The following is a 25,688-nucleotide window of genomic DNA, read 5'->3' on the forward strand; positions in this document are numbered from 1 at the left end:
GGGGGAGGGTGGGCTACAATCTACGGTTTTTGGTTTTTCGACAATGTATAGCATATTTTTGAGTCTAGCCTTATAAATTCAATAGCGTCTATGAAAAGTGTGCCATGACAACAAAAGTGCTATATGCACATGAATGCATTAATTAGTCAAGAATATTTACACATATAAAAGTATTAAAACATTAAGACTCAACATATGCAATAACCTTCAAATCAACTACACAGTTGCACTACAACTGGCACATGATTATGTCTCTGTTTGATTTGGAACAGGGGTGTCAAACGGGTTCCACGGAGGGCCGAGTGTCTACAGGTTTTCGTTTTTTCCTTTAAATTGGTTCCCAGTTCAGACCTGAACTGGGCGGAACCAGATGAGGGCGGAAACTAACCAATTAGTGACCTAATTAATCAATAAAGTACAATGTGAGAGCGAAAACCTGCAGACACTTGGCCCTCCGTGGAACCAGTTTGACACCTCTGATTTAGAGTAATGAAATTTGGCACACATACTTAGGGACTTGAGTTTTGCTAACCCATGCAATATCTCAGATACCACTGCTGCAATTTTTATAAAACTTGGGTGAATGATGTCTGAAGGATATACTTAGCTTCTTTAAATACACTTAATGCCCATAGTTAAAAGCAGTTTTGTTGCAGACAAGAAATTCTAAATCAGCAGGTTTTTGAATAGAAATCCAAAAGAAGAGAATACCAAGCCCTTGGCAGTCACAGCTAGTGAGTCAGAAACAACGTGAGGAAAAGAGGGAGACACGGCAACAGATTGACAAAGAGATTTAGAAAGATAATGGCATAATACAGGATTTATTTAAAACCATTCTTGGCAGAGTAGTAACAACATTTTAGGTTTAATTCTTAATTAATTTCACTGGAACTAAAAAGTTAAAACCCAGAGCCTTTTTTGGACACCCTTCAGATGCTATCACATCGAAAGGAAGATTCTGGTCGGTTTCAATATTTAATATGGGTTTGGTAGTAGACAAATACTGTAAACACATTGTAGGCTGAGTTCCAAAACGGGGGGGGGGGGGGGGGGGCATAATAGAAAGGGGGAAATACAAATTAACATCCCTTGTTTAAAAGCACATTAGTCTAGTCATTTAAATGTGGTTTTAAACTTCATAATTACAGCCACCATCTCTTACCAATTATAGTTTCAGTTTTAACCATGGTACTTCAGACTGACGTTAAAACTAGCCTCTATAGATGGACTAAATGCCCAGAGTAAAAAACTGTTTTGTTGCAGATAGAAATCTGCAAGTTGTTTAATAGCAAGCCAAAGAGAGAATCAAACCTCAGGCAGTCTCAGCTTGTGAGTCAGATACAAAGTGAGGAAGAGAGGGAGAGACAGTAACCTAGGTTTAGAAAGAGAAACAAAGGCAAAAGGAGCGGAAGAGACAGATTTAGATACTGACATGGCATAAGAAAAGGATGAATATTTAGAGATTTACAAGCTGTAGATGGCTTGACATATTTTTTGTGCCCTTTATTGGCCCATTTGAGTTTACCCGAACTAAAAAGTTAAAACCCAGCCCCTTTCTTTGTCCGCTGTGGACAGAACACCACTGATGTCCCACTACGTCAAAGTACCCCAATGAACAATATGTATGCTAGTGGCATTGACCTGGGCTCTGTACCTCCTGTTCCCAGCTTCTATACACCAGTTCAAAGGAGAGGAAGAGAAAAAGCAGAAAGAGAGACAGAAATAGGAAGACAGGGGAAAAAAGGGCGAAGGAAGAAAAGAGAAGGAGGATGAGAAAGAGGGAGAAACAGAAGAAGAGAGTGGAAAACAGGGAGAAGGAATATGAAGTCGGTGAAGTGGGATAAAAGAGGCAGAAACGACACACATTGTAATGTGTAGTACAAGGGGGAGGAGGGAAAGAGTCCCTGTAGACAAGACACTTTTTCCATCTCTAACCAGATGGCAACCGTATCTGACAACCAAACTACTTCTGCTCCACCATAAGGGCCGCTTTCCCACGTAACACCTATTGACTGTCCCGCTCAGCGGTACCAATGGCCAGAGACTCTCTTCTAACAGATCAAATGCAGGGGTTCCCCTCTGGCTGGCTCACTGACCGTACGGTTCCAGTCTCGTATGTGTGGGGTGGAGGAGCATTATCTGGCAGTGGGGAAAGCACTGAGCTTAGCTGGCAGAACAGAAGCACCAGTGTGTGAATAATTGATCAAGGGAGTAGAGCTGTCATCCCTGTCAATTCAGCGATCTGAAAGAGAGAAAATGTGTTTATCTAAAGTGAATGAGAGCACTGAGGAGGGGGATTACTCTGGGCGATTTGTTAATTGCAAAAAGATTTTTCTGTGCGCGTGTGTGTCTGTTTTAATGCAAGACAGTTTGTAGAGCAAGAAAGCGTAGTTGTTTAATCTGCTGTTTAAATCTTCTGTAGTGGCCCAAAACATACTCAGACACACAACTGGACTTTGGACTTCCTAAGCAACAGACCCTCCTCCATCCTGATCCTGAACACTGGTATTCCACAAGGCTGTGTGCTGAGCCCCCTCCTGTACGCCCTCTTCACCCACGACTGCATTCCTGTACGCAGTTCCAACACCATCGTCAAGTTTGCAGACAACATCACAGTGGTAGGCCTGATCAATGAAAATTGACGATTCAGCCTATAGGGAGGAGGTCAAGCGTCTGGCGGCATGGTTCACTGACAACAACCTGGCCCTCAATGCAAAGAAAACCAAGGAGCTCATTGTGGATTACAGGAAGTCTAAAGGCTGAAGTCACGCCCCAGTTCTCATCGATGGCACTGAGGTGGAGCATGTGTCCAGCTTCAAATTCCTTCGGGGACCTCTCCTGGATCCTCAATACCTCAGCCTGGTGAAAAAGGCACAGCAGTGCCTGTAGTTTTTGAGGAGGATGAAGAAAGCCTGTCTATCCTCTAAGATCCTTGTGAACTTTTACCGCTGCACAATTGAGAGCATTCTGACTAACTGTGTCACAGTGTGGTTAACCGGAAATCCCTGCCATGGGTGCTGAAAACCGCCCAGCACATCACTGGTGCCCAGCTCCCAGCCATCGTAGACCTCCAGCGTAAGCAGTGTCTGCGCAAGGTGCCTGGGATCATCAGGGACCCTTCACATCCATCCCACAAATCATCAGGCAGGCGGTACAAGTCTCTTCATTCCTGCACCAGCAGGCACTGGAACAGTTTCTTTCCATCTAATGTAACCCTGCTGAACTCTGTGACCCAGAGAACTCCGTGAACTCTGTGATCAGTCACTAACCATACCACCCCCAGCCTCTCAGGGACCTTGTTGCACTAATCCCATTGTACTACTCTGACACTGCCTTGCAAAGTTTGATAATGGACATTTTCTTTTGTTACAGCTACGTGTCTACCTCAGGAACCTCACTGCTGCTATCCCTGCAGTTGCATGTGCACCTCGCACATTCGATTTGCCTTCATTGCACATTTAGAATTGCCATTGTACTTGTATTTTTCAGTTGTTACATATATATGTCTACCTCAGGGACCTCATTGCTGCTATCTCTGCATCCCGGTTGCACATGCCACCTTACTCTTTCAATTTGCCTCCATTGCACATCTAGGAAGCCATTTAGAATTGCCATTTGTACCCGCACAACCATTGTCCCACTTGTAACACACACTTTACTTAATACTTGTACATTTTCTGCCCTCCTCAATTTTCCTTAATTGCACATTTAGTATTGCCATTTGTCTACTGCATTTGCCTCATTGCACATCTATACATTCCACTGGTAGTATACATATACTTAATACTTTTCTGCCCTCTTCTCTATTTGCACTTTTGTTTATGACGCATGGCTGTCCGGTATTGTTTTACAGAAAAGCATTTAAAAACTTGCGCTAGTCACTCAATTGAGGAAGGCAGTGAAGGATAACTACGAGTTCCAATGGAAGTGAAAATTATTACCTCAGTGCAAAAAATGATTGACCTGTTTTGATGTCAATGGAACTCAGATGCACTGTCATCTGTCCTAAGTTCCCGGCTAGAGCGGACAAATGTGTATCTTTTTACAAAGGCATTGACCACTTTCGCAAACAATCCCCGACCAGCCATGCCAATAGCAAACAGCACCTGGTCAGCATGACAGCCAAGCTATAATTAGAAATGTTATGAAAGAAATATAAAAATATTTTGTTTTATATATCCAGAATGCATTTCATAAATGATTAATCATGATAAGTAACAAAGGTATAAGCTTCTGTGTTGTAACACTGATAAATGACAACTTTTGGAACGAGGGACAGTAAAAAAAATGTTTTGGCCCAATAAGTAAAAAATAAATAATACGTTGAGCCCTGGGTTAGATGCTAACTGTATTTGGTTGTACTGTACTTCTACTGTTCAATTACAATAAAGTTAAATCTACTCAAAAAAAATGGCAGCGTTCTAGATCACTGGACAATTTTACTTTCATCCTTTTTTTTATTCTTTCAAAGCTCAAGCTGTGAACACATTCAAAACAAATAGAGGATATGTACCAGAGCCACGTTGGTTAGCAAATGTCAAGAGGTGCGAGTTCAGGCTGTGCGTCCCCTTCACCTGGGGGTTTCAAAAGAATTGCCTGACTACTGCGTTTCTGGACTATGATTGGGGTTTAATCTCTACCCAGATGATGCTCACATTGTCAATGACTGCTTGAAGTCCGGAATGCACGGACATGGACATCTCCACCAGCTCATCCCCATGGAATGCTGCTCTCCTCGTCTAGGGAGGGAAATACACAACCTTGCATGCTTCCGCATATCCCGGCAAACAATGTAGTGCCACAGTGAGCCAAAGCCAAGGGAAAGGTCAATGTTTTCAGGAAAGCCCTCACAAGACTGCCTTTGACCACAGGGTCGCTGGTTCAATTCCTGCTTAGGCTGTTCCCCATCACTCGGCACACACACGTCGTGTCGGCCATTGTTCAAAATGACTGAAGTTTAATTTAAATATGTCTGTCCATCCACAGGACCCTGACTGAACTTCTTAAGCAGCCCGCAGGGGAGGTGAGCTCAGTGGAGAAAAATCCCCCTGTCGGAACCAACGGCATCTCTGCTAGGATGCTACGCAGCCGCAGTGGTAAGCATTCAGAACCTCTCAGAACTGTTATTTTGGACTTGTATACATTTTTGTTGTGTTACAACATGAAATCAAAATTGATATTATTAGGAGCAGGCCCGGTACCAGATGGAAACTCATGCCCCCCCAGGTTTGTTTCCCCATATACACAGCAGACGGTATATGAATTAGACCCGGTCCGGTTATCAGACGGTATATGAATTAGACCCGGTCCGGTTATCAGAAGGTATATGAATTAGACCCGGTCCGGTTATCAGACGGTATATGAATTAGACCCGGTCCGGTTATCAGACGGTATATGAATTAGACCCGGTCCGGTTATCACAGTCAAACGTCGTCGGCTTTACAAGTGTATATACGGCTTATTCGTTTTTCGTCTCGGGGTGGGTGGGGGGGTACTGTTGATGGACAGCTTGCACAGTGATTATTTATGCCCCCTCATAAAAAATGCCCCCTCAGTCATTTCTACTTGCTGCTTGGCCTGATTAGGAGTTTTTGCCTAGTTAAGTCAAAGGAAAATTAAATCAGCAAATTGTTACAAGTACAACAACCGAAAGTACTTGATTGGATGAGTTCTCATTTATTTGGTAGAGGCACCTTGGGTAGCAATTCCAGCCATATTTGAGTAAGACTCTACCAGTTTTGTACATCTGGACACAGCAGTTTGTCCATTCTTCTTTGCAAAAGTACTCAAGATCCCAAAAGTTTATCATTTTTGTTCTTATCAGACCATATAATCTTCTTCCACTTCATCACAGTCACCCAGAGTCTCTAGCCAAGATTTGGTGAGAGCATTTTGTTTCACTCTCCCAACTCATCTCGCCCTGGAAGAATGTGACTTGTTTAGACTTGCTATAGGCCTCTTGATGGCCAGACTAGTGTCACTCTCAATTTTAGGACGGACAGTTCTATTCTGATTTAGTTCTCTCCGTTTTTTAATAATGCACTTTACTGTGGTCCAAGGGATATTATACCAGATTTGCTGTTGAATTTTTCAATGTTGTAGTTTTTGTTAGGAGACGTCCCGGAGAACTCATACTCCATTAATTTACTCTATTCCGGTTGCACAACAGCAACAAGGGAGGAAAATATAGAAAGGTCCAAGGGAGGTAAACATTTTGAGAGGCACTATAGTTAATTAGCACACACACACATGCACACACGCACACTCACATATACCTATACTCACCTAAACCTATCCCTTATTCTAACCTTATCTCGGTAACCTAACTTTTATGCCTAAACCTAACCTAAACAAAAGGATAACACAATCCACTGCTAGTGATTTATGATAAACACAACAGTTCTACCCTCAGGTCTTTCCTGGCATTCATTTCCCAAGCAGGAGTGAAAGGTCTTACAGTATACAATTAGGTGCAGAAATATTTGGACACTGACACAATTTTCATATACACTTCAGAATTCATCCTCCACCATGTTTTACAGATGATGTGGTATGCTTCGGATCATAAGCTGTTCCAAGCCTTCTCCATACTTTTTGACCCTGGTTTCATCTGTCCAAAGAATGCTGTTCTAGAACTGGGCTGGCTTTTTAATGTTTTTTGGCTAAGTCTAATCTGGCCTTTCTATTCTTGAGGGTTATGGTTGGTTTGCACCTTATGGTGAACCCTCTCTATTTGCTATTGTGAAGTCGTCTCTTTAAGGTAGACTTGGATAATGACATGCCTACCTACCGGTGAGTGTTCTTCACTTAGCTGGATGTTGTGACAGGGTTTTTCTTTACCATGGAAAGGATCCTACGATCATCAGCCACTGCTGTCTTCCGTGGACGTCCAGGCCTTTTTGTGTTGCAGAGCTCACCAGTGTGTTCTTTTTTCTCAGAATGTACCAAACTGTTGACTTATCCGATTCCTCATGTTCCTGCTATCTCTCTGAAGGTATTATTATTTTTTCCATCTGAGGATAGCCAGATCAACTGGCATTGAGAGCTCCTTTGACCGCATGTTGTGGATTCACAGCAACATCTTCCAAATGTGAATGCCACACCTGGAATGAACTCCAGACCTTTTACCTGTTTAATTGATGAAGAAATAACGAAGGAATAGCCCACACCTGTCCATTCACCTTCCTGCAATTGACTTAATTTCCTATAACCCTGCACCCAAACGCACGGTTATTATTTTAGGAATTCAGGGAAGAGCACTATTACGTCTCTCATATTAAGGGTACAATGAAATAACTCACATCATATATGAAATGTTCTCTGTTTAGGCACGGAAATCGCTTTTGTCTGCACACACTGTATACTTGGTCCGCCATGTAAATCACACTACGCCTGTAAATCGGTATGGTGTGAAGCTACTCTGGGATAATTAGGACTCCTGTTCCGATTGTGGCATTGAGTTAACACCAAGCATGAATTAGTGATTGATAACATCGGTGTGACATCAGTTTGATGAGTCGGCTGCCTGATAGTAGTAATAGCAGACAGACATGCCGAGGAGATAAGGAACCAGGGGGAGGGCAATCAGAGGAACCATCCTCCCCGTCCTCAGTAAATAGGCCATGTGGATGGTAAACATGCATCCATAATGAAAACCAGAGGTAATCAACATGCTAATTCAGCCAGCCAGCACAGCCGGCCACAAGGGGCGTGTGCCAATTCTATACATCCACATCCGGCTTGTTACCGTGCTCAATGCCCAGCATGCGTGATGAAACACACACACACACACACACACACACACACATACACACACACACACATACACACACACACACACACACACACACACACACATACAGTCAGAAAACCCTACGGATCTTCGATCATCCAGCGTCTTCTCTGTGATCCCCCCCAAAACACAAACACACACACACAATAAAACACACATGTATTGTGTCTATGCATTGTGTGCATGGAGGCCTTGACTATGGCAGTAGAGATTGAACGTGGATCAGTGGATTTTACAAATGCGCGCCCACACACACACGCGCACACACACACAGCTCTCCTCCAGTCTTCAGGATTTAGGCCGTTATGAAAATGTGGATTTACGGTCAGAAGACTGCAAGGTTCACCATTCGCTCTGTCTACACCTCCCTCACTACTCTCTATCTACTCTCACTCTTTTCTTTCTACTCCTCCTTCCACTCCTTTCTTTCTGCTCGTCTCACTCCTTTCTTTTTACTCCTCCCTCACTCCTTTTTTCTACTCCTCTCTCACTCCTTTCGGTTTTCCAGAGTCTTTCGAATGGACACCGCTGTGCCCCTGCTTAACACTGTCCCTGCTCTAAACCCCACCCTCTCAGAGAGGTGGAACTGGCTCATTGGTAGGGTGGCTTCAGAGGGTTTCATTGTTAAAACTGTGGTGAATAAACTCTGACCCCCTCAGTTGGCTGTTCAGAGTCATCTCTCTGTGTTTCTCATTTACTTGACAGGCACATTACAGCCATTAGGGTACCAACTTGTATTGACATTTCCAGTGGGGAAAAAAAGAGATGGGGTTGGAGAAGAAAAATAGATGTTTTGGAAAAAGTTATCCTGCCTTCTCACTGACAAAACAATCAGTTTTACTAAGCATTTTGCTCCAGTTTGCAAACCTGAAAACAAACACTGTCTTGGAAATGATTTAGTAGGATACTTATTGGTTTTGTAACATTTGTATCGACAGCATAAACCTGGCATTTGGTACAAATGTTTAGGAATCTTTTGATGTCTTTGCATGCTTTTGAACCAATCTTACTGAACACAAAAAAAAGAGAGCATTAGAAACTTGAGATAAGGAAAGGATTTGCTAAGAGAGGCCACAGACAGAACAGGAACAAACTTGTAGGAAACTACCATCTACCTACTCACAACAATTTACCAGTCACATGGCTCTCAGTTCCATCCTTACTCAGGAGTCTTCTGTCTATCTCTCTCACTCTCTCACTTCCATCCATCTTTCCCATTTGAACACATTCTGCTCACCAACGTTTCTTCTATTTCGCGGCTGATAACCTCCCATTACATGGAAGCACCATTGTGTGTCTGTCACAGTGGCTGCACAGAACAGAGACAGATCAACACCCCCCCCCCCCACCACCACCACCACCACCACCACCACGTCTTACAGACATCAGAAAACCTATGCACTCTCCTCTTTATCACTCTCCCTAAAGCGCCAAATACTATTTAATGTACCATTAAACGCACACGCACACATACACACACGCATGTGCTTGTTCCTCTCAGAGTTCTCTTAGCGTTCCACGGCTTTGAACACACACAATAACTCGGCATTGGGAGGAGGTCTTATTTTGAGTATCACACCTCTGGGCATTTTGTGTAATAACTATGTAATACACAGTGTATTCATAGCATTACTCAAGTACCCCATATAACGTCAGTCCCGTCTCCTCATCCCTCAAACAGCCAGACCCACACAGAGTGTAGGCCAGGTCCAAGTAGAAGCGACAGCTAAGGACATGTATTTACATGATACGTGCACATTATCCCAGTGCTGCTCTCTCCGTCGTGACCTGCCTGGACTCCAGCTAGCCCAGCGCCCAGCCTGGGAGACGTGATGTTACTGTGACACAGCCACTGACAGGCCGCTCCTGCCCTCGTGTTCTTCTCTGCACTGAAGGTGGTCCTTGTAGGTCATTCAGTGGAGACGTGTAACCACTCCGACTCCTCGTCTCGCACGCAAGCCGCCTCGGTTGCACATCACACAGACACACAGTTTGAACACACACACGCACAGTTCAGTTACATGCGTTTACGCGCACAGACACTATGCCACAACGTTTGATGCAGAGTATAGCTTGGTCCCTGTGAGAGTCTTAGACCTGGCAGAGCAAAGAAGAACAGACCGCCTCATTAGTGTCTCCTTTAACAATGCATCATCATCATCATGGGTGCAACTGGGAAGCTGTGGCTAGAAGGACCCGTGGCATAAATGGTGGTTAATGTGGATATTTAATTTGAAAGTTGACAGCATTTTAGCAACATGAAATGTAAAAAAAATCTGTTCATATTGGATACACCTTTTTGTTACATTTCATGACAAGCAAGCACATACATGTGGTTCCATTCATGTTGTCATACTTGTTGTTTGGGATGTTAAGGAGTTACATCACATGGTAAGATATTGGGCAAATGTTGTGACAATTCAGTAGTGATATGGAGTGAGAAACCAGCTGTGCGTTTGGAAAAAAGACAGACAATGTAGGGAATAAAACCAAAGAAGTATCAGCCTTGTCCAGGGATAGATCATACACAGATGGTTAACCAAACCCAGGGCTACAGCAGCCCAATATGCACATAAGCCATTTGCCACACGGGGTCATTCGCTTTGAATGGAACTATATGTTTACCAGAAGTAGCACAGCAAAAGTCTAAATAATAACAAAGCCTTTACAAAAGCTACAAGATAAACTTAAATGTTTTTCCTTCATACAAAAAATTATCAATGCCAAATGTATTTAATTGACAGTAAGCAATATTAAATCTGTAGATATAAGTCATTGAGTTAACCATACCTTATCAATGCAACAGTAAATGTTGACCCGACACACGATTCACCCAAATTTGGTCAAAATCCAAGTGTATGAGATACAGTTTAGTTGTGCTAAATGTCATCCAAGAGGTCAAGATTAATGAACATGTGACTGTAATATTGCCTCAGTGAGGTTGATGTTCTTACTTACAGGAGTCTACACCATATTTGGGAAATGTTTAGGGAGAGTTCTGAATTTTACTTGGGACTTTTTTACTTTCTTGAGACTTGTTCCCAGTGCATGTTGAACTCCGGCAGGGCAGCCCTTTGTCGCCGGTTCTGTTCATAATTTTTATGGACAGAATTTCTAGGCGCAGCCAGGGGCCGGAGGGTGTCAAGTTTGGGGACCACATGATTTCGTCTCTGCTTTTTGCGGATTATGTTGTCGTGTTGGCCCCTTCAAGCCAGGACCTTCAGCACGCACTGGGACGGTTTGCAGCCGAGTGTGAAGCGGTGGGGATGAGAATCAGTACCTCCAAATCCGAGGCCATGGTCCTCAGTCGGAAAAGGGTGGCTTGCCCACTTCAGGTTGGTGGAGAGTGCCTGCCTCAAGTGGAGGAGTTTAAGTATCTAGGGGTCTTGTTCACGAGTGAGGGAAGGATGGAACGGGAGATTGACAGACGGATCGGTGCAGCTTCTGCAGTAATGCGGTCGATGTATCGGTCTGTCGTGGTGAAGAAAGAGCTGAGCCGCAGGGCAAAGCTCTCGATTTACCGGTCAATCTACGTTCCTACTCTCACCTATGGTCATGAGCTTTGGGTCATGACCGAAAGGACATGATCCCGGATACAGGCGGCCGAAATGAGCTTTCTCCGCAGGGTGGCTGGGCGATCCCTTAGGAGGAGCTCAGAGTAGAGCCGCTGCTCCTCCACATCGAGAGGGGTCAGCTGAGGTGGCTTGGGCATCTGTTTCGGATGCCTCCGGAACGCCTTCCTGGGAAGGTGTTCCGGTCCCGTCCCACCGGGAGGAGACCCCGGGGAAGACCTAGGACACGCTGGAGGGACTATGTCTCCCGGCTGGCCTGGGAACGCCTCGGTGTCCCCCCGGAAGAGCTGGAGGAAGTGTCTGGGGAGAGGGAAGTCTGGGCATCTCTGCTAAGACTGCTGCCCCCGCGACCCGGCCCCGGATAAGCGGAAGATGATGGATGGACTTTCAGAGTTGAAGGGAGATGTTCCGTTGGGGGAACAAAATAGCAAAAATTTATTTTGTATTGGAGTAGTTGCTGCTACCGAATTTAGAAAACAGCACAAGTGGATGGTTTGACTATCAGTATGAATGTAGAGAACAGCCCATGTGGATGGTTAGACTATCAGTATGAATGTAGAGAACAGTCCATGTGGATGGTTTGACTATCAGTATGAATGTAGAGAATAGTCCATGTGGATGGTTAAACTATCAGTATGAATGTAGAGAACAGTCCATGTGGATGGTTTGACTATCAGTATGAATGTAGAGAACAGTCCATGTGGATGGTTTGACTATCAGTATGAATGTAGAGAACAGTCCATGTGGATGGTTTGACTATCAGTATGAATGTAGAGAACAGTCCATGTGGATGGTTTGACTATCAGTATGAATGTAGAGAACAGTCCATGTGGATGGTTAGACTATTAGTATGAATGTAGAGAACAGTCCATGTGGATGATTTGACTATCAGTATGAATGTAGAGAACAGTCCATGTGGATGGTTTGACTATCAGTATGAATGTAGAGGACAGTCTGCGGCTGAAGACATTGTGACCCAGAGGTTTATGCTATGTCTATCAGCTGGTGCCGTAGTCATGTTTACAATATTCATATTTTTATAGACGTTTGGAAAAGTAAAAACAACCCAATGTTCGAATTTTGCTCGAATAATGCTCAGATTTTCAGCCATGATGAAATCTTAAAGTTAGAATACATTCTGCTTTTTAAATATATAGCTATATAGGCTGTATATGTTTTAATAGTCACACTTTTATTGGGTCAGCTGTTTGTACAGTGGGCATATAGTTTAGGCTACCTTTGCGTACATATTATTCATTTAGCATTTTTACATTTTGAATGGAGAGGGTCATATTTTTTTTCAAAGGCTCGAGGAAGTTGATGTGAAAATATATTTTGCTTGTGGGACGTCAACCATTTTCATATTTTTGGGGGGCTTTATCCTCTGGGGGGCTTTATCCTCTGGACACCCCATGTTATAAACCACGATCAGTCCCTTACTGAATGTTTAAATGACACAATTCTTCACTGATTTATATTTATTTACAGTTATCTCAAAAATGCTTAGTACCCTTAATGAAGATGAGCGAGAAAGGCTGTATGAAATAAGTAACAAAAGTAATGAGCTATGATCTATCTCAAAACAGATTATTACTGACTGTATTCATTGCTCTGACTAGTTTGTGTTAACATTTCCAACCACACATTATTTTTGCACAATAATTTTTTTTCATTAATTGAAAGTACATGAAACCCTAACAGTGACATATCTTATATCATGACATTTCCAGGAACAGATTGCTCATTTCCCAAAGCTCTTATGGTTTTGTAGCATGAACTGCCAGTGAGGTGTTTTTGTGTATATTATAACTGTATATTTCTTTGATATCTGCAAAACAGTTGATACATTGTCAGTTCCACTTGAAGTTTTATCACACGCAGGGGCCAATCACTGCCCCCCCCCCCCCCCCCTTCATGTGTCTGTGTGCTGCCAAAAAGATAAATGAACCACTAGAGGGGAGGCAGAAGAGTACAAAACAGAGCTTTAATCATCAGAGGCTGAGAATGAGAAGCCCTGATGAGGGTCCTGTAGGTGGCAGAACGACTTAACTTAGGCCCCATAGGGCTCCCTGTTTCCCCACTCAACCACCTCCCCCGAACAGACCCCCCACGTCCTCTGTCCCCTTCAGTCCAAGCCAACGTGGCTCCCCTCCCAAACATCTAAGTGGGAGGTACGATGCTCTGTGCGGAACACAAGACCAGTAGTCATTGTAACAGACCCTAGGTGGGTCTGCACACTTGTTCTGCCTGTAGCAGTTGGCCCGGTCCTCCTGCTCTGCTAGTCACAGTTAGTTCGAAGCCGCGGAGGTTCGTATGTTCTTCTATCTGCTCAAAGTCATTAGACACAGTAGAAGTTATATCCCCTCTTAAACCCTTCTCGTGTTCCTATGTGAAATGAACAGCCAGTAAGCCCTCCCCTTGAGAGGTCGGAGATGCAGTGACAGCAGCTTTAGTTGCCTCCTGGGGTAGAGTGTAAATCTACAGAAGAACATAAGAGCCATCTTCGCAGCTAATCAGCTTACTGTACCAGACTGCACATGAAGGAAGGGTTTTGGACGACCTGTGCGAGCGTGTGTATGTTGGAGCTCAAATTGAAGTTTTATGGCTAACGTCTGACATCTCGTTCTTTCTTACTTCAGCACAATTTCCTAATTTACTTTACACACAACCTGCCATCTCCACTCCTCCTCCACCCTCACTCACTCATGACCCATCCTCCACCCTCTCTTGTCCTCCCCCTTTTCCACTCTACTTCTCCCTTTTTCCCTCTCTCTTGTTTCCTATCTCCCACTCTTAGCATCTTTCTCTCTGCACTCATCTTTCTCTACCTCTGTGTGTAGTAGTGAATGAGATTAGTATTGAAGGGGCTGGCTCAGTGATCTGTGCGTCTCTCAGGTCTGTCAGTCTCTGCTGTGATGAAACGCTTTGAAGCTACACTGCTTTCAACCTGTCCACAACACCAGTCAAACCCACGTGCCCTCACACAACTGCACACACACGCTCCGCAAGCACGCGGACACATGTACGCATGCATGTACACACACAAACTCCTACCTCCACCCATACGCCGCACTCACACACATGCACTGTAAGTAGTAAATTACTTTGGGGAAAAGAGGATACAAGTTCAATCCGAATCAATCAACAGAGCCGTCAACATTTAGAGGTCACACATTTATAGACACATCCAGTTGTACACTCAGGGTTGATGTCTCTGTGGATCACAGAGGGAAAAAAGTTTGGGATCTGTAAGTCGGTGTACTGGCTTGCAGAAATAATCATTATGCCTATGTGCTCGTATAGGCTATTGACTGACCCCAGTTCATGTGACCATTCAGGGTGTGTTTGAAGGCTGCGCTCTATGCAACCTGTGTCCCACTTTTTTTCTTGTGCCCCCTGACAGCATGGCAGACACAGGCTCTGCCAGCAGCACTCATTGATGCATTTCTTTCAACTAGTGTGTTTTGTTCCATTGTTAATTGGTTACACCTCATTAAACACTTGCGAACCCATTTTCCCATTTCAAAACAGCCCTGTGCAGTAGACGGCGCTGGGCTGTGAAAGATCGGAAAAGAAGAATTCTTAATCCCAGTCACAAATGTTCAGAGCATTCAAACAGTATGGTGTCTGGTGTGTTGGTTTATTACTCTATAATTTATTTTACTGAACAGGTTTTATTGTTGCCGGAAACATTTGTTTTTACGTTGACAGAGAAGGAGCTCAAAAACAAATTAAAAAACATGACTATAAAGACATGATCATAAAGGAAATAAGGCATTTTGAATGTTGTCTCTATCTCTGTCTCTTTAGCCCTCAGTCTCTCCCTCCCTCTTCCATTAATCTCTGTCTGTTCTCTTTCTAACTGTCCTTTCTTCTTCCCTACAGAGCACTACCACCTGAACAATTCAGCATTTTACCCAGGAATGCCTCCAGCTCACAGCAACCTCAGCGGACTGGGCGTCAACAAGTACACCTCCCTCAGGGCAGTGGGTAAGACACACACACTGACACACTGTCGCCACATACATAGACACACACAACCACTCTCACACTCAAACAACAAAGTGTTCATCCTCCTTGGATGAGTATCAGTTAAATTCATTATATATATATTTTTTTTTACTATGAACATACAGTGGGTAGAACAAGTATTTGATACACTGCAAATTTTGCAGGTTTTCCCACTTACAAAGCATGTAGAAGTCCTGAAAATCCTATTGTATGATTTTTAAGTAATTAATTAGCATTTTATTGCATGACATAAGTATTTGATACATCAGAAAAGCAGAACTTAATATTTGGTACAGAAACCTTGGTTTGCTATTACAGGGATCATATGTTTCCTGTAGTTCTTGACCAGGTTTGCACACATTTTGGCCCACTCCTCCATACAGACCTTCTCCAGATCCTTCAGGTTTTAGGGCTTTCGCTGGGCAATACTCCGCTCCCTCCAAAGATTTTCTATTGGGTTCAGGTCTGGAGACTGGCTAGGCCACTCCAGGACCTTGAGATGCTTCTTACTCCTTAGTTGCCCTGGCTGTGTGTTTCGGGTCGTTGTCATGCTGGAAGACCCAGCCACGACCCATCTTCAATGCTCTTACTGAGGGAAGGAAGGAGGTTGTTGGCCAAGATCTCGCGATACATGGCCCCATCCGTCCTCCCCTCAATACAGTGCAGTCGTCCTGTCCCCTTTGCAGAAAAGCATCCCCAAAGAATGATGTTTCCACCTCCATGCTGTTGGTGTCCTTGGGGTTGTACTCATCCTTCTTCTTCCTCCAAACACAGCAAGTGGAGTTTAGACCAAAAAGCATTTTTTTTGTCTCATCAGACCACATGACCTTCTCCCATTCCTCCTCTAGATCATCCAGATGGTCATTGACTAACTTCAGATGGGCCTGGACATGTGCTGGCTTGAGCAGGGGGACATTGCATGTGTTGCAGGATTTTAATCCATGATGGCGTAGTGTGTTACTAATGGTTTTCTTTGAGACTGTGGTCCCAGCTATCTTCAGGTCATTGACCAGGTCCTGCCATGTAGTTCTGGGCTGATCCCTCACCTTCCTCATGATCATTGATGCCCCACAAGGTGAGATCTTGCATGGAGCCCCAGACCGAGGGAGATTGACCGTCATCTTGAACCTCTTCCATTTTCTACTAATTATGCCAAATGTCGTTGCCTTTTCACCAAGCTGCTTGCCTATTGTCCTGTAGCCCATCCCAGCCTTGTGCAGGTCTACAATTCTATCCCTGATGTCCTTACACAGCTCTCTGGTCTTGGCCATTGTGGAGAGGTTGGAGTTTGATTGAGTGTGTGGATAGATGTCTTTTATACAGGTAATGAGTTCAAACAGGTGCAGTTAGCACAGGTAATGAGTGGAGAACAGGAGGGCTTCTTAAAAAAATAAACACTAAAAGGTCTGTGAGAGCTGGATTCTTACTGGTTGGTAGGTGATCAAATACTTATGTTATGCAATTAAAATGTAAAATAATTATTTAAAAATCATACAATGTGATTTTCTGGATTTTTGTTTTAGATTCCGTCTCTCGCAGTTAAAGTGTACCTATGATAAAAATTACAGACCTCTACATGCTTTGTAAGTAGGGAAACCTGCAAAATCGCCAGTGTATCAAATACTTGTTCTCTCCACTGTACATATACATATTTCCCTGAGTCAACCCATGTAAGACTGAAGCCCTTTCCCCAAGTGTTTTCCCTTTGCTTAGCTCAATTCGGTGTCTACATTTGAAACCCTTCCCAGCATCTGCAGATATTAAGCACACCCCTACTATGATGCAGCCAGAACCATGCTGCCAAAGGTGTATCCTTTGGATATGTTTCTTTAGAAATGTTGTTTTGAAATATTTTTATTCTGTATTTTTCCTGGCATTTTATGCTTTAATGGACAGGAAAGTGGAGAATGATAAAGGAGTTGATTTCTGAAATAAACCCACATATACACCAGGCAGCAGACCAGACTATTGGACCACCCAGGCCACTTCATTCTGAATATTCATATTGTTCTTACTCAGTCACTGAGGTCAGTTTTGTGGAGTCAATACATAGTACTTGATCCTAATGGCCTCATGTTCACATCCCTGGGCAGTTTTCATCCTGTCCTGTAGCTCAGTTCAGAAAGACAACTGTATCTTTGATGTTTTAGAGTGGTTTAAAACATTGTCCATGAGATAATAATTAACATGATGATTAGAAAGATACTCGATGTTTGATTTAATATTTTTGCTTACTCAATCTACCAGTCACTTGCATTCTATACAAGACTTTCAAGCAAGCAACCTGGTCAATATTGTTGAATCTGTGCTTTACATGCAATACTGGACTGAAAGACCTTAGATATTGTGTTTCTGTGGGAGGCAGTGGAAGCGATAGTGATTTAAAAACATTGGAAATGTATTATTTCATAGAGAGTGTCCATGTAACTTATGTGATTTGTTAAGCGACAACTTAAGTAACAACCTTTTCTATCCATTCACTCCCTGGAAAGTCCATTTTTTGGACACATGGATATTTGGGCTAAATTATAACCACATTTATTGATAAAGGTAACTGAATTAACAAATCAAACTAAATAGTACACATAGAAGACATTTATGCAATTTAAAGAAGCAGTAATGCACTTCCTGAATTCGGAAAAAGATAGTACACCTTCGTCTGGATCAGTCTTAATCAAATGGGTGGTAACAAATCATGCCAAGATAAGAAACACTTATCCGAGGCCATTGGAAAACAAATATTATTGATGCTTGTGTGTCTGGGAGGTACAAAACAATTTCCTAGCAATTTACCGTACATAATTCCACTGTCTGACGGATCTACAAATGAAGAAAAGTCCAGAATACTACATAGAACAGTTCATCCCATCAAATTCAGGCAAAGAGCTGAAAGATGCTCATGGAAGTCACTGAGAACCCCAAGGCGACATCAAGGGATCCACTGACCTCTCTTGCCACAGTCAATGTCGATGTGCACTGTCAGATAAAGACTGCACAAACTTGGCCTACATTGAGGTTTTGGATGAAAGAAGCCTCTGCTCTCAAAAAAGAGTATCAAGGTATGACAGATTTCTGCCAGACAACACCTGTAGTTTACTGGCCGCAATGCCAGATGCAATGTTTTGTGAAAACTGAATGCTGCTTTTGAACAGAAGCTAACACCAACCTTGGGCTGCTTTGTAGTCTCAGGAACAAGTTGCCAGCATTGAGTCAATCATGAATTCCATATTGTACCAGAGAATTATTGAGCACAATGTGAGCCCATCTTTTAAAAAGCTGACCTGGAGTTGGATCTTGCATCAGGACAATGATCCAAAAAACTCAAGCTAAGCTACAACAGAATAGCTGAAAAAGAAGAAACGGAGGGTTATGGAAAGGCCAAGTAAAAGCCCAGATCTCAATCCTTTCAAAATGTTGTGAGGGGACTTGAAGTGGGCCATGTATGCAAGAATGCCCTGGAAGAAGACACAGTTGAAGCAGCACTGTAAAGAAGAGCGGGCAAACTTTCCTCCCAGTTGATATAAGACTGATAGACAGTTAAAACAATTAGCTACGTTATTTCAGCCAAAGAGAATACCCATCTATTGAAGCTATGAGTGTATTTATTTTTCGGCACTATGGAAATGCATTTTATTTTTGATAAGTAAATGATTGCAGGTGTAGTTTTTCAGTGTAATTTATTACACTAAGTTACCTTTATGGGTCAATAGAATACACCATACACAGAAAGAGACAAAAAACACCATACACAGAAACAGACAGACAGGAAGATAAACCCCTGTCACTCCATAGAGTACTTTTCAGGGCGATTCACTCACTAGAGAGGAATGGAAAGTATTCCATACCCAAAGTGCACTCTGACTTCCTCTTAGAAGCATTCATTCTCTCTAATAGATTTATTTCAGTGGTTCTAATGAGTGTCCAGGCAGCACACACACAGATCCCCTGGCTGACCATGTTGATCTGCAAATGAGACACGCGCTCACTCACGCACATATGGATACAAACACATACACACATTCATAACATAACAAAATAACAATATCATGGACTCAGACACATACACATAAACACAACAGTATATACACATGTCCTGTGTCCCGATCAATTTAATTCCCATTCTCACAATTCAGGCGATGATCAGCAATTCTCCAAGAAATAAAAAATATCCACACTGAACTATTTTGAAGCGTGTTGCTGGCATCAAATTCAAAATGGGTATATGTTTTTCCAAAAACAATAAAAGTTTCTCAGTTTCAACATATGTTGTCTTTGTACTATTTTGAAATAAATATAGGGATAAATGATTTTCACATCATTGCATTGTTTTTATTTGCATTTCACGCAACTTTTTTGGAAACAGGGTTGTATATTCAAATCTCCTGAAGTTGAATAGAACTGACCCAACTTCAGTGCTGCATTTGAAAACAAAAGCAACAGTCACCCTTTGTGTAAATCGGATGATGTGACTCAAATCCACAGCTCAGAGAGGACAATTGACTGCACTGATGTTTGTCCATGGAGACAAACAACACATGAGGGCTGAAGGCACTGACCTCACCGTTGAGATGGAGGCTGTCCCTGTCCCCCTGAGCTGATGCTCTGTGACATCCAGGCAGCCCAATGCCCACCCTATTTATAACACACACCTTGAGGCTGCACAGGATTGTCTGGCTCTGTCTTCATTCAGAGATGGAACTCTGGTATTTTTGTTCATCTCGGAATTGAGGACCTCTTCCAGGGCAACGCAGTGTTCTTGTTCTGACTGTTTAAATCTGTGGCTTAACGGTCTTGTTCCTCTGTGTTGCAGCGGACACTGCCTCTCGGGGATACTATAAGAGCTACCCTTTAATGGACTTCTCCCAGTACCAGACGCCCGCTCCAGCCTTCCAGCCAATCTCCCTGCACCCCAAAGACAAATCCTACCTCCACCAGGACCAGCACCAGCTGCCCTCGCACCGCGACATCCATGCACCCCTCTCCATCACCATCCCCCAGAACCACCTGGAGAGTTCCCGCCTGTCCAAGACCACCAGCCACCCCCTGTTCTCCAGCTCAGCCTTCAAAGCCTGGGACACCAGTGGACGGCATGTCCAGAGGCAGACCTCCCATCCTGGGCACAGCTCGGCCCGCCGGCACGCCTACTCCACCAGGAGACAGCACAGTGTGGAGAATTTGCCAGAACTGCTCAACCACCCTGCGCCGTACAGCCACCCATCCTACTACCACCACACTAGGCATAAGAGCTACTCTACCAACAGCAAGACAGAGGTCACCGTTTGATCCCGAGTGCACCCATAGAGGACACAGATATGGGAACAGACAGCTAGACATTTGGGACACAGAGGTGTTTCCTGGACACTGGACGAAATGGGGTGTCAGTATCAGTACAATAACTTTCCAACAGACATCAGAGAAAGTGATGAAGACGGAGAACAAGCTCTGAGCCTCGGCACCCCGACCTTCCACAGCCTCACATCTCCTTGATACACTAAACCATTCTCTACCACAGCTCTCCATGGACAGCACTCTGCTGCCATTCCTCTGCCGGTGCCATACATCCCATAATAAGCTCCCCTCTCTGCCCCTGGAAAGAGTGTGATCTCAGGGTGTTTGAGCTAGTGGCACCCAAGGGCCACATCAACACAAAGGGGACAATACCTTCATCACTTCATCACACCCTGACGCAGGAGAATAAGAAACAAAGAGAGAGAGGGGGTGAGAAAATGCTAAATAAAGAGAGATAGAGGGGGAGAGAGAAAGAGGGAGAGATAATGCTAAATAAAGAGAGACAGAGGGGGAGAGAGAAAGAAAAATAATGAGGGATAAAGGGGAGAGTAAAAGATAAATAAAGAGAGATAGAGGCGGGAGAGAAAGAGGGAGACCGAGAGAGATCACACTAGGCATCATGCTCGGGGGAGGAGGGGTTTATGCACGTTGCACGTTTTTCTTCCTTTAAGAGTCATCACTGGGTGCACTGTTCTTCTCTCTTGTCCACTCCTTATGGAAATATCAAGGCTTGGCAATGACAATGGAGTAAGCAAAAACACAAACAGATCTTGGAGCAGTGCGTGTACTGTATGTTGTGTATGTGAATGCTGTCAGTGGAAGAGTGTTGGCTGGTGGTATTCCATGTCTTCCCCCTGATGTACCGACAGTAAAGGGCACAGACCAGGGCGCCTTGAGGTGTTGCCAAGGCAACCAGACTCTTAAAATGACACGCATAGTGTGTCTACAAGTGGGTCATCTACTGGTTGAACAGGGCAGTGACAAAAATCCAAGAACTGTATTAAGAATAACAGAAAAACAGATCTGAAGTACTATAGGTAGTAAATGTGCACAATCAGTAATGTAAGTTGCTGTGGACACAAGTGCCGGCTAAAAGACTAAAATGCAAATGTTGAAAATTAGGATACTTTATTTTGTTCAACCATGACTAAAAGCCACATAATAGGCAGTTGATCAGTAATGGTAGTACCTCTTGCAGTAGCACTAAAACAGAGACAACGGGCAGAACATGCGTTCTGAGGACCGATAAGGCAGAATTTGATGCTTTAGCTACACACTTCAGATGAATCCACTTGTGGAAGTGGAGTATTAATGAAATGAATACAACTAACCTGTTATACAACTAAGCAACTCGTCATTCTATGATATTTCTATTCCCCCTGTCCATTTCTCCTATTCTCTTTCTTCTCTTTCTATTCCCTCTCTTTCTATTTCACCACCTATTCTTTTCATTGATCCTTTTCTCTCTATCATTTTCTTCAATCTGTCCTATTCTTTCCTTGTTTAATGTCCCTATTTTCACTCATCAGGTCTATCAGTTTTTTCAGGAGAACTATTTGCTGTTTCCGTCCAACCACTTGCTCATGTTCCCTTCTTTCTCTGGCTCCAGACACTGTAACTAATAACCATTTGGCCCCCTGCTTCGACAAAGGCTCCTCCAAGCTGTTTCCTAGCCCCATCAGCCCACAGCCCCAGAATGTGGGTAGGTGTTGTGTATGACTGTGTACTATCGCAGTTACACCATAAACATAACTGAAATTACCAGACATTGTGCGTATGACTCCCACATCAATAAAAGCTATTATAACAAACGTTTTTCAACAACAGCAGAAAAAAAGTCAAAATCTCAGCTCTGTTTTGTACTGAATGCTTCCCCTCCTCAAGAACCAAGCAGATCCTATGCAACGCCAATCATTGTGAGACTGTATAGGTGGACATTTTAGCATTACAGCCTCAAAACAAATTGTGAAACACACTACCACAACAATGAAAGAAGTCAACACAGAGCCAAAACAGTGCAAGCAGCACAAACTGGCGAGGGTTGTCAAAAGGGGAGAGAACAGATGAAGCAATATAAATACTTTATATTATATATATTTCTGTAGTTAAATAATAGTTTTGAAGCTCTGAATCATTCCCAACTGAATGAAGGTGTCCCCTTGTACTTAAAGATAATAAATGTGCTTTATGTTCTGTTGGGATAAATTATGACATAGAGTACCAGTCAAATGTTTGAACACTTCATGTCATTTAAGGGAATTTCTTTAGTTTTACTGTTTTCCACTTTGTAGAATAATAGGGAAGAAATCAAAACTATGGAAAAACACATATGGAATCATGTAGCAACCAAAAAAGTGTTAAACAAACCAAAATGCATATCATATTGTAAATTGTTTAAAGTAGCCACCCTTTTCCTTCATGACAGTTTTGCACACTCTTTGCATTCTCTCAACCAGCTTCATGAGTTAGTCACCTGGAATGCATTTAATGGGTGTGCCTTGTTTAAAATTAATTAAACAAGGCAAACCTGTTAAATGCATTCCAGGTGACTACCTCATGAAGCTAGTTGAGAGAATGCCAAGAGTGTGTAAAGCTGTCATCAGGGCAAAGGGTGGCTTCTTTGAATATTCTAATATATGAATGTTTTGATTTGTTGTGCACTTTTTTATTACAACATGATTCCATTGTCTTCAATATTATTCTAAAATATGGAAAATAGTAAACATAAAGAAACCCTTGAATGAGTAGGTGTCTACATTTTTGACTGGTACTGTATACAGGTGCTGGTCATAAAATTAGAATATCATCAAAAAGTTGATTTATTTCAGTAATTCCATTCAAAAAGTGAAAGTTGTAAAATGTATACATTAATTCCACACAGACTGATATATTTAAAGTCTTTATTTCTTTTAATTTTGATGATTATAACTGACAACTAATGAAAACCCCAAATTCAGTAACTAATATTGTGAAATGGTTCAATATTGAAGTCACCTGTTGCCACACACTAATCAGCTAATTAACCCAAAACAACTGCAAAGGCCTTTAAAAGGCTGCATTGCTGCAGTAATTCAGGCAAAAGGAGCCCCAACTAAGTATTGAGTGCTGTACATGCTCATACTTTTCATGTTCATACTTTTCAGGTGGCCAACATTTCTAAAAATAAATGTTTGTATTGGTCTTAAGTAATGTTCTAATTTTCTGAGATACTGAATTTGTGATTTTCATTAGTTGTCAGTTATAATCATCACAATTAAAAGAAAACAAACATTTGAAATATATCAGTCTGTGTGTAATGAATGAATATAATATACAAGTTTCACTTTTTGAATGGAATTACTGAAATAAATAAACTTTTTGATGATATTCTAATTTTATGACCAGCACCTGTATATATATATATGTACATATGTATTCTTGTACATGCAGGTAACATTTGATGGGCGATACATGGCTTCACAGATAATACCAAATTTTAGGGTTTATGGGGAAATGTGTCTGAAAACCATGTGTTTAGCTATATATTTCAGTATTATTCTGTTGTGTATATAATGTTATTTTTATGTCTTAGCATTTCAATATTATGATCTCATAAGGGCTTTATGATCTTTGGATTTGTTCCTGGTGGAATGCATTTCTTGTTTCTATAATAGCTTACCATAAAGGAAGAAAAATAAATCTAGGGAAACTCTACACTGTCGAAAGAATTAAACCCAGACTAGGCCATTGACTACAATTTGTACTGTATTCCCATTCTACTTAGTCTCACTGTTGTATAGGCATCATACTGTATCTAGTACAGAGAATCAGAGTCAAATGAATGGAATTTCTATTCAAAAATAACGAAGAAGTTTTGTTGACAATGTTGTTGACAATGTGGGTTTGCTAACAGGGGACATGAAAACTTTCACCTGCATATTGCACAATACCTCTTAGGGACTCCCAGATGTTTTGATGTTGTTTGACTGGGGATATATTCCGCTTAGTTGTAGGTCCATACCTCAGACTGGCTTACACTGTACACCTGAAGTAGTTACTGTCAAAGCTGTTACCAGCAAAATACTGAATCTACTGCATAGATTGTTACAGAAAAAGACAACTAGGCCAAATGCATATAGAAAAATAGACCTACTTCAGTGAAAAGTATACAGTGCAGTAATAAATGTGTAAGAAACTATGACCAGTGAACTATTTGACAGAGGTGAGATAGTATGTGTATGATATTATGTGATTCATTAAAGTGATTAAGGATGTATGAATATGGAGCAAAACTTACTTATAGTGCAGACCAAATTACTTATTTATACCTGTACTGACTGTATATGGACATTTTCTTTAAGGTCTGTTTAATGTTTTTGATGCCTCTGACTTCTAAGATAAAATAGAATTAACTATTGTAAGACTTATAAATGTCTCTTTCAAAGAGACCGTAGGTGTTATTTGTATAATTGATTAAAAAAGATACAATTAGCAACACTGTTTGGCATCTTTCATTTGTCCAGCTCTAACACTGAGTCTCAGCTGAAAAGGGTAGGATGGACTGCATTCTACGGCTGAGAAGACTTCGTCACCAAAGACATTAAGAGGCTTCACGGCATTCTTCACCTGTTTTAATTGACACCTTCAAGCTGTGCACTGGTTTGTTGATTCCTAAAATTCCTATAGTCAAGCAGATATAAAAGTAGAGGCATCCCACACATTTTTTAGAGAAACTAAATGAAGGTAGAGCCAACCTGTTTAAGAACCATTGACCATTTTATTCCAATGGTAAATGGCCTAGAGTGAACTAGAGATGACAGTAGTTTGTCTAGAGCTGGACACTAATCTCAACGTAGATAGACCCGGAGCACTCGCTCCTTTCTCTAAGGACAATCCTCATCAAAGGCGGATGCAGCATTAATTGCCTTCTTGAGTACAAGGGTGTAGGGTTTAGGGGCTGTCTACTTGGCAAGTGGAGTTTTATATTAGTGGACTCAATACAAAGACTGATCAGTTCTGAGACTAGAAAATCACCACCCCCATCA

General features: G+C 42.4%; 1 protein-coding gene across 2 annotated transcripts in view; it reads left to right on the forward strand.

Annotated features, from left to right (window-relative positions):
* shisa8b (shisa family member 8b) overlaps positions 1-21,147 on the forward strand; it is a 30,557-nt gene extending 9,410 nt beyond the window's left edge. For both annotated transcript variants that reach the window (XM_020046424.2, XM_013133783.3), the window contains 3 exons: positions 4,987-5,096; positions 15,250-15,354; positions 20,186-21,147. In XM_020046424.2, coding sequence (XP_019901983.2) covers positions 4,987-5,096; positions 15,250-15,354; positions 20,186-20,658 — 688 coding nt within the window. In that variant the 3' untranslated portion in view covers positions 20,659-21,147. The remainder of the gene's footprint in view (positions 1-4,986; positions 5,097-15,249; positions 15,355-20,185) is intronic.
* The last annotated feature ends 4,541 nt before the right edge of the window (positions 21,148-25,688 follow it).

The sequence above is a fragment of the Esox lucius genome, chromosome 5, assembly GCF_011004845.1.
Source record: "Esox lucius isolate fEsoLuc1 chromosome 5, fEsoLuc1.pri, whole genome shotgun sequence".
Classification (NCBI taxonomy): Eukaryota; Metazoa; Chordata; class Actinopteri; order Esociformes; family Esocidae; genus Esox; species Esox lucius.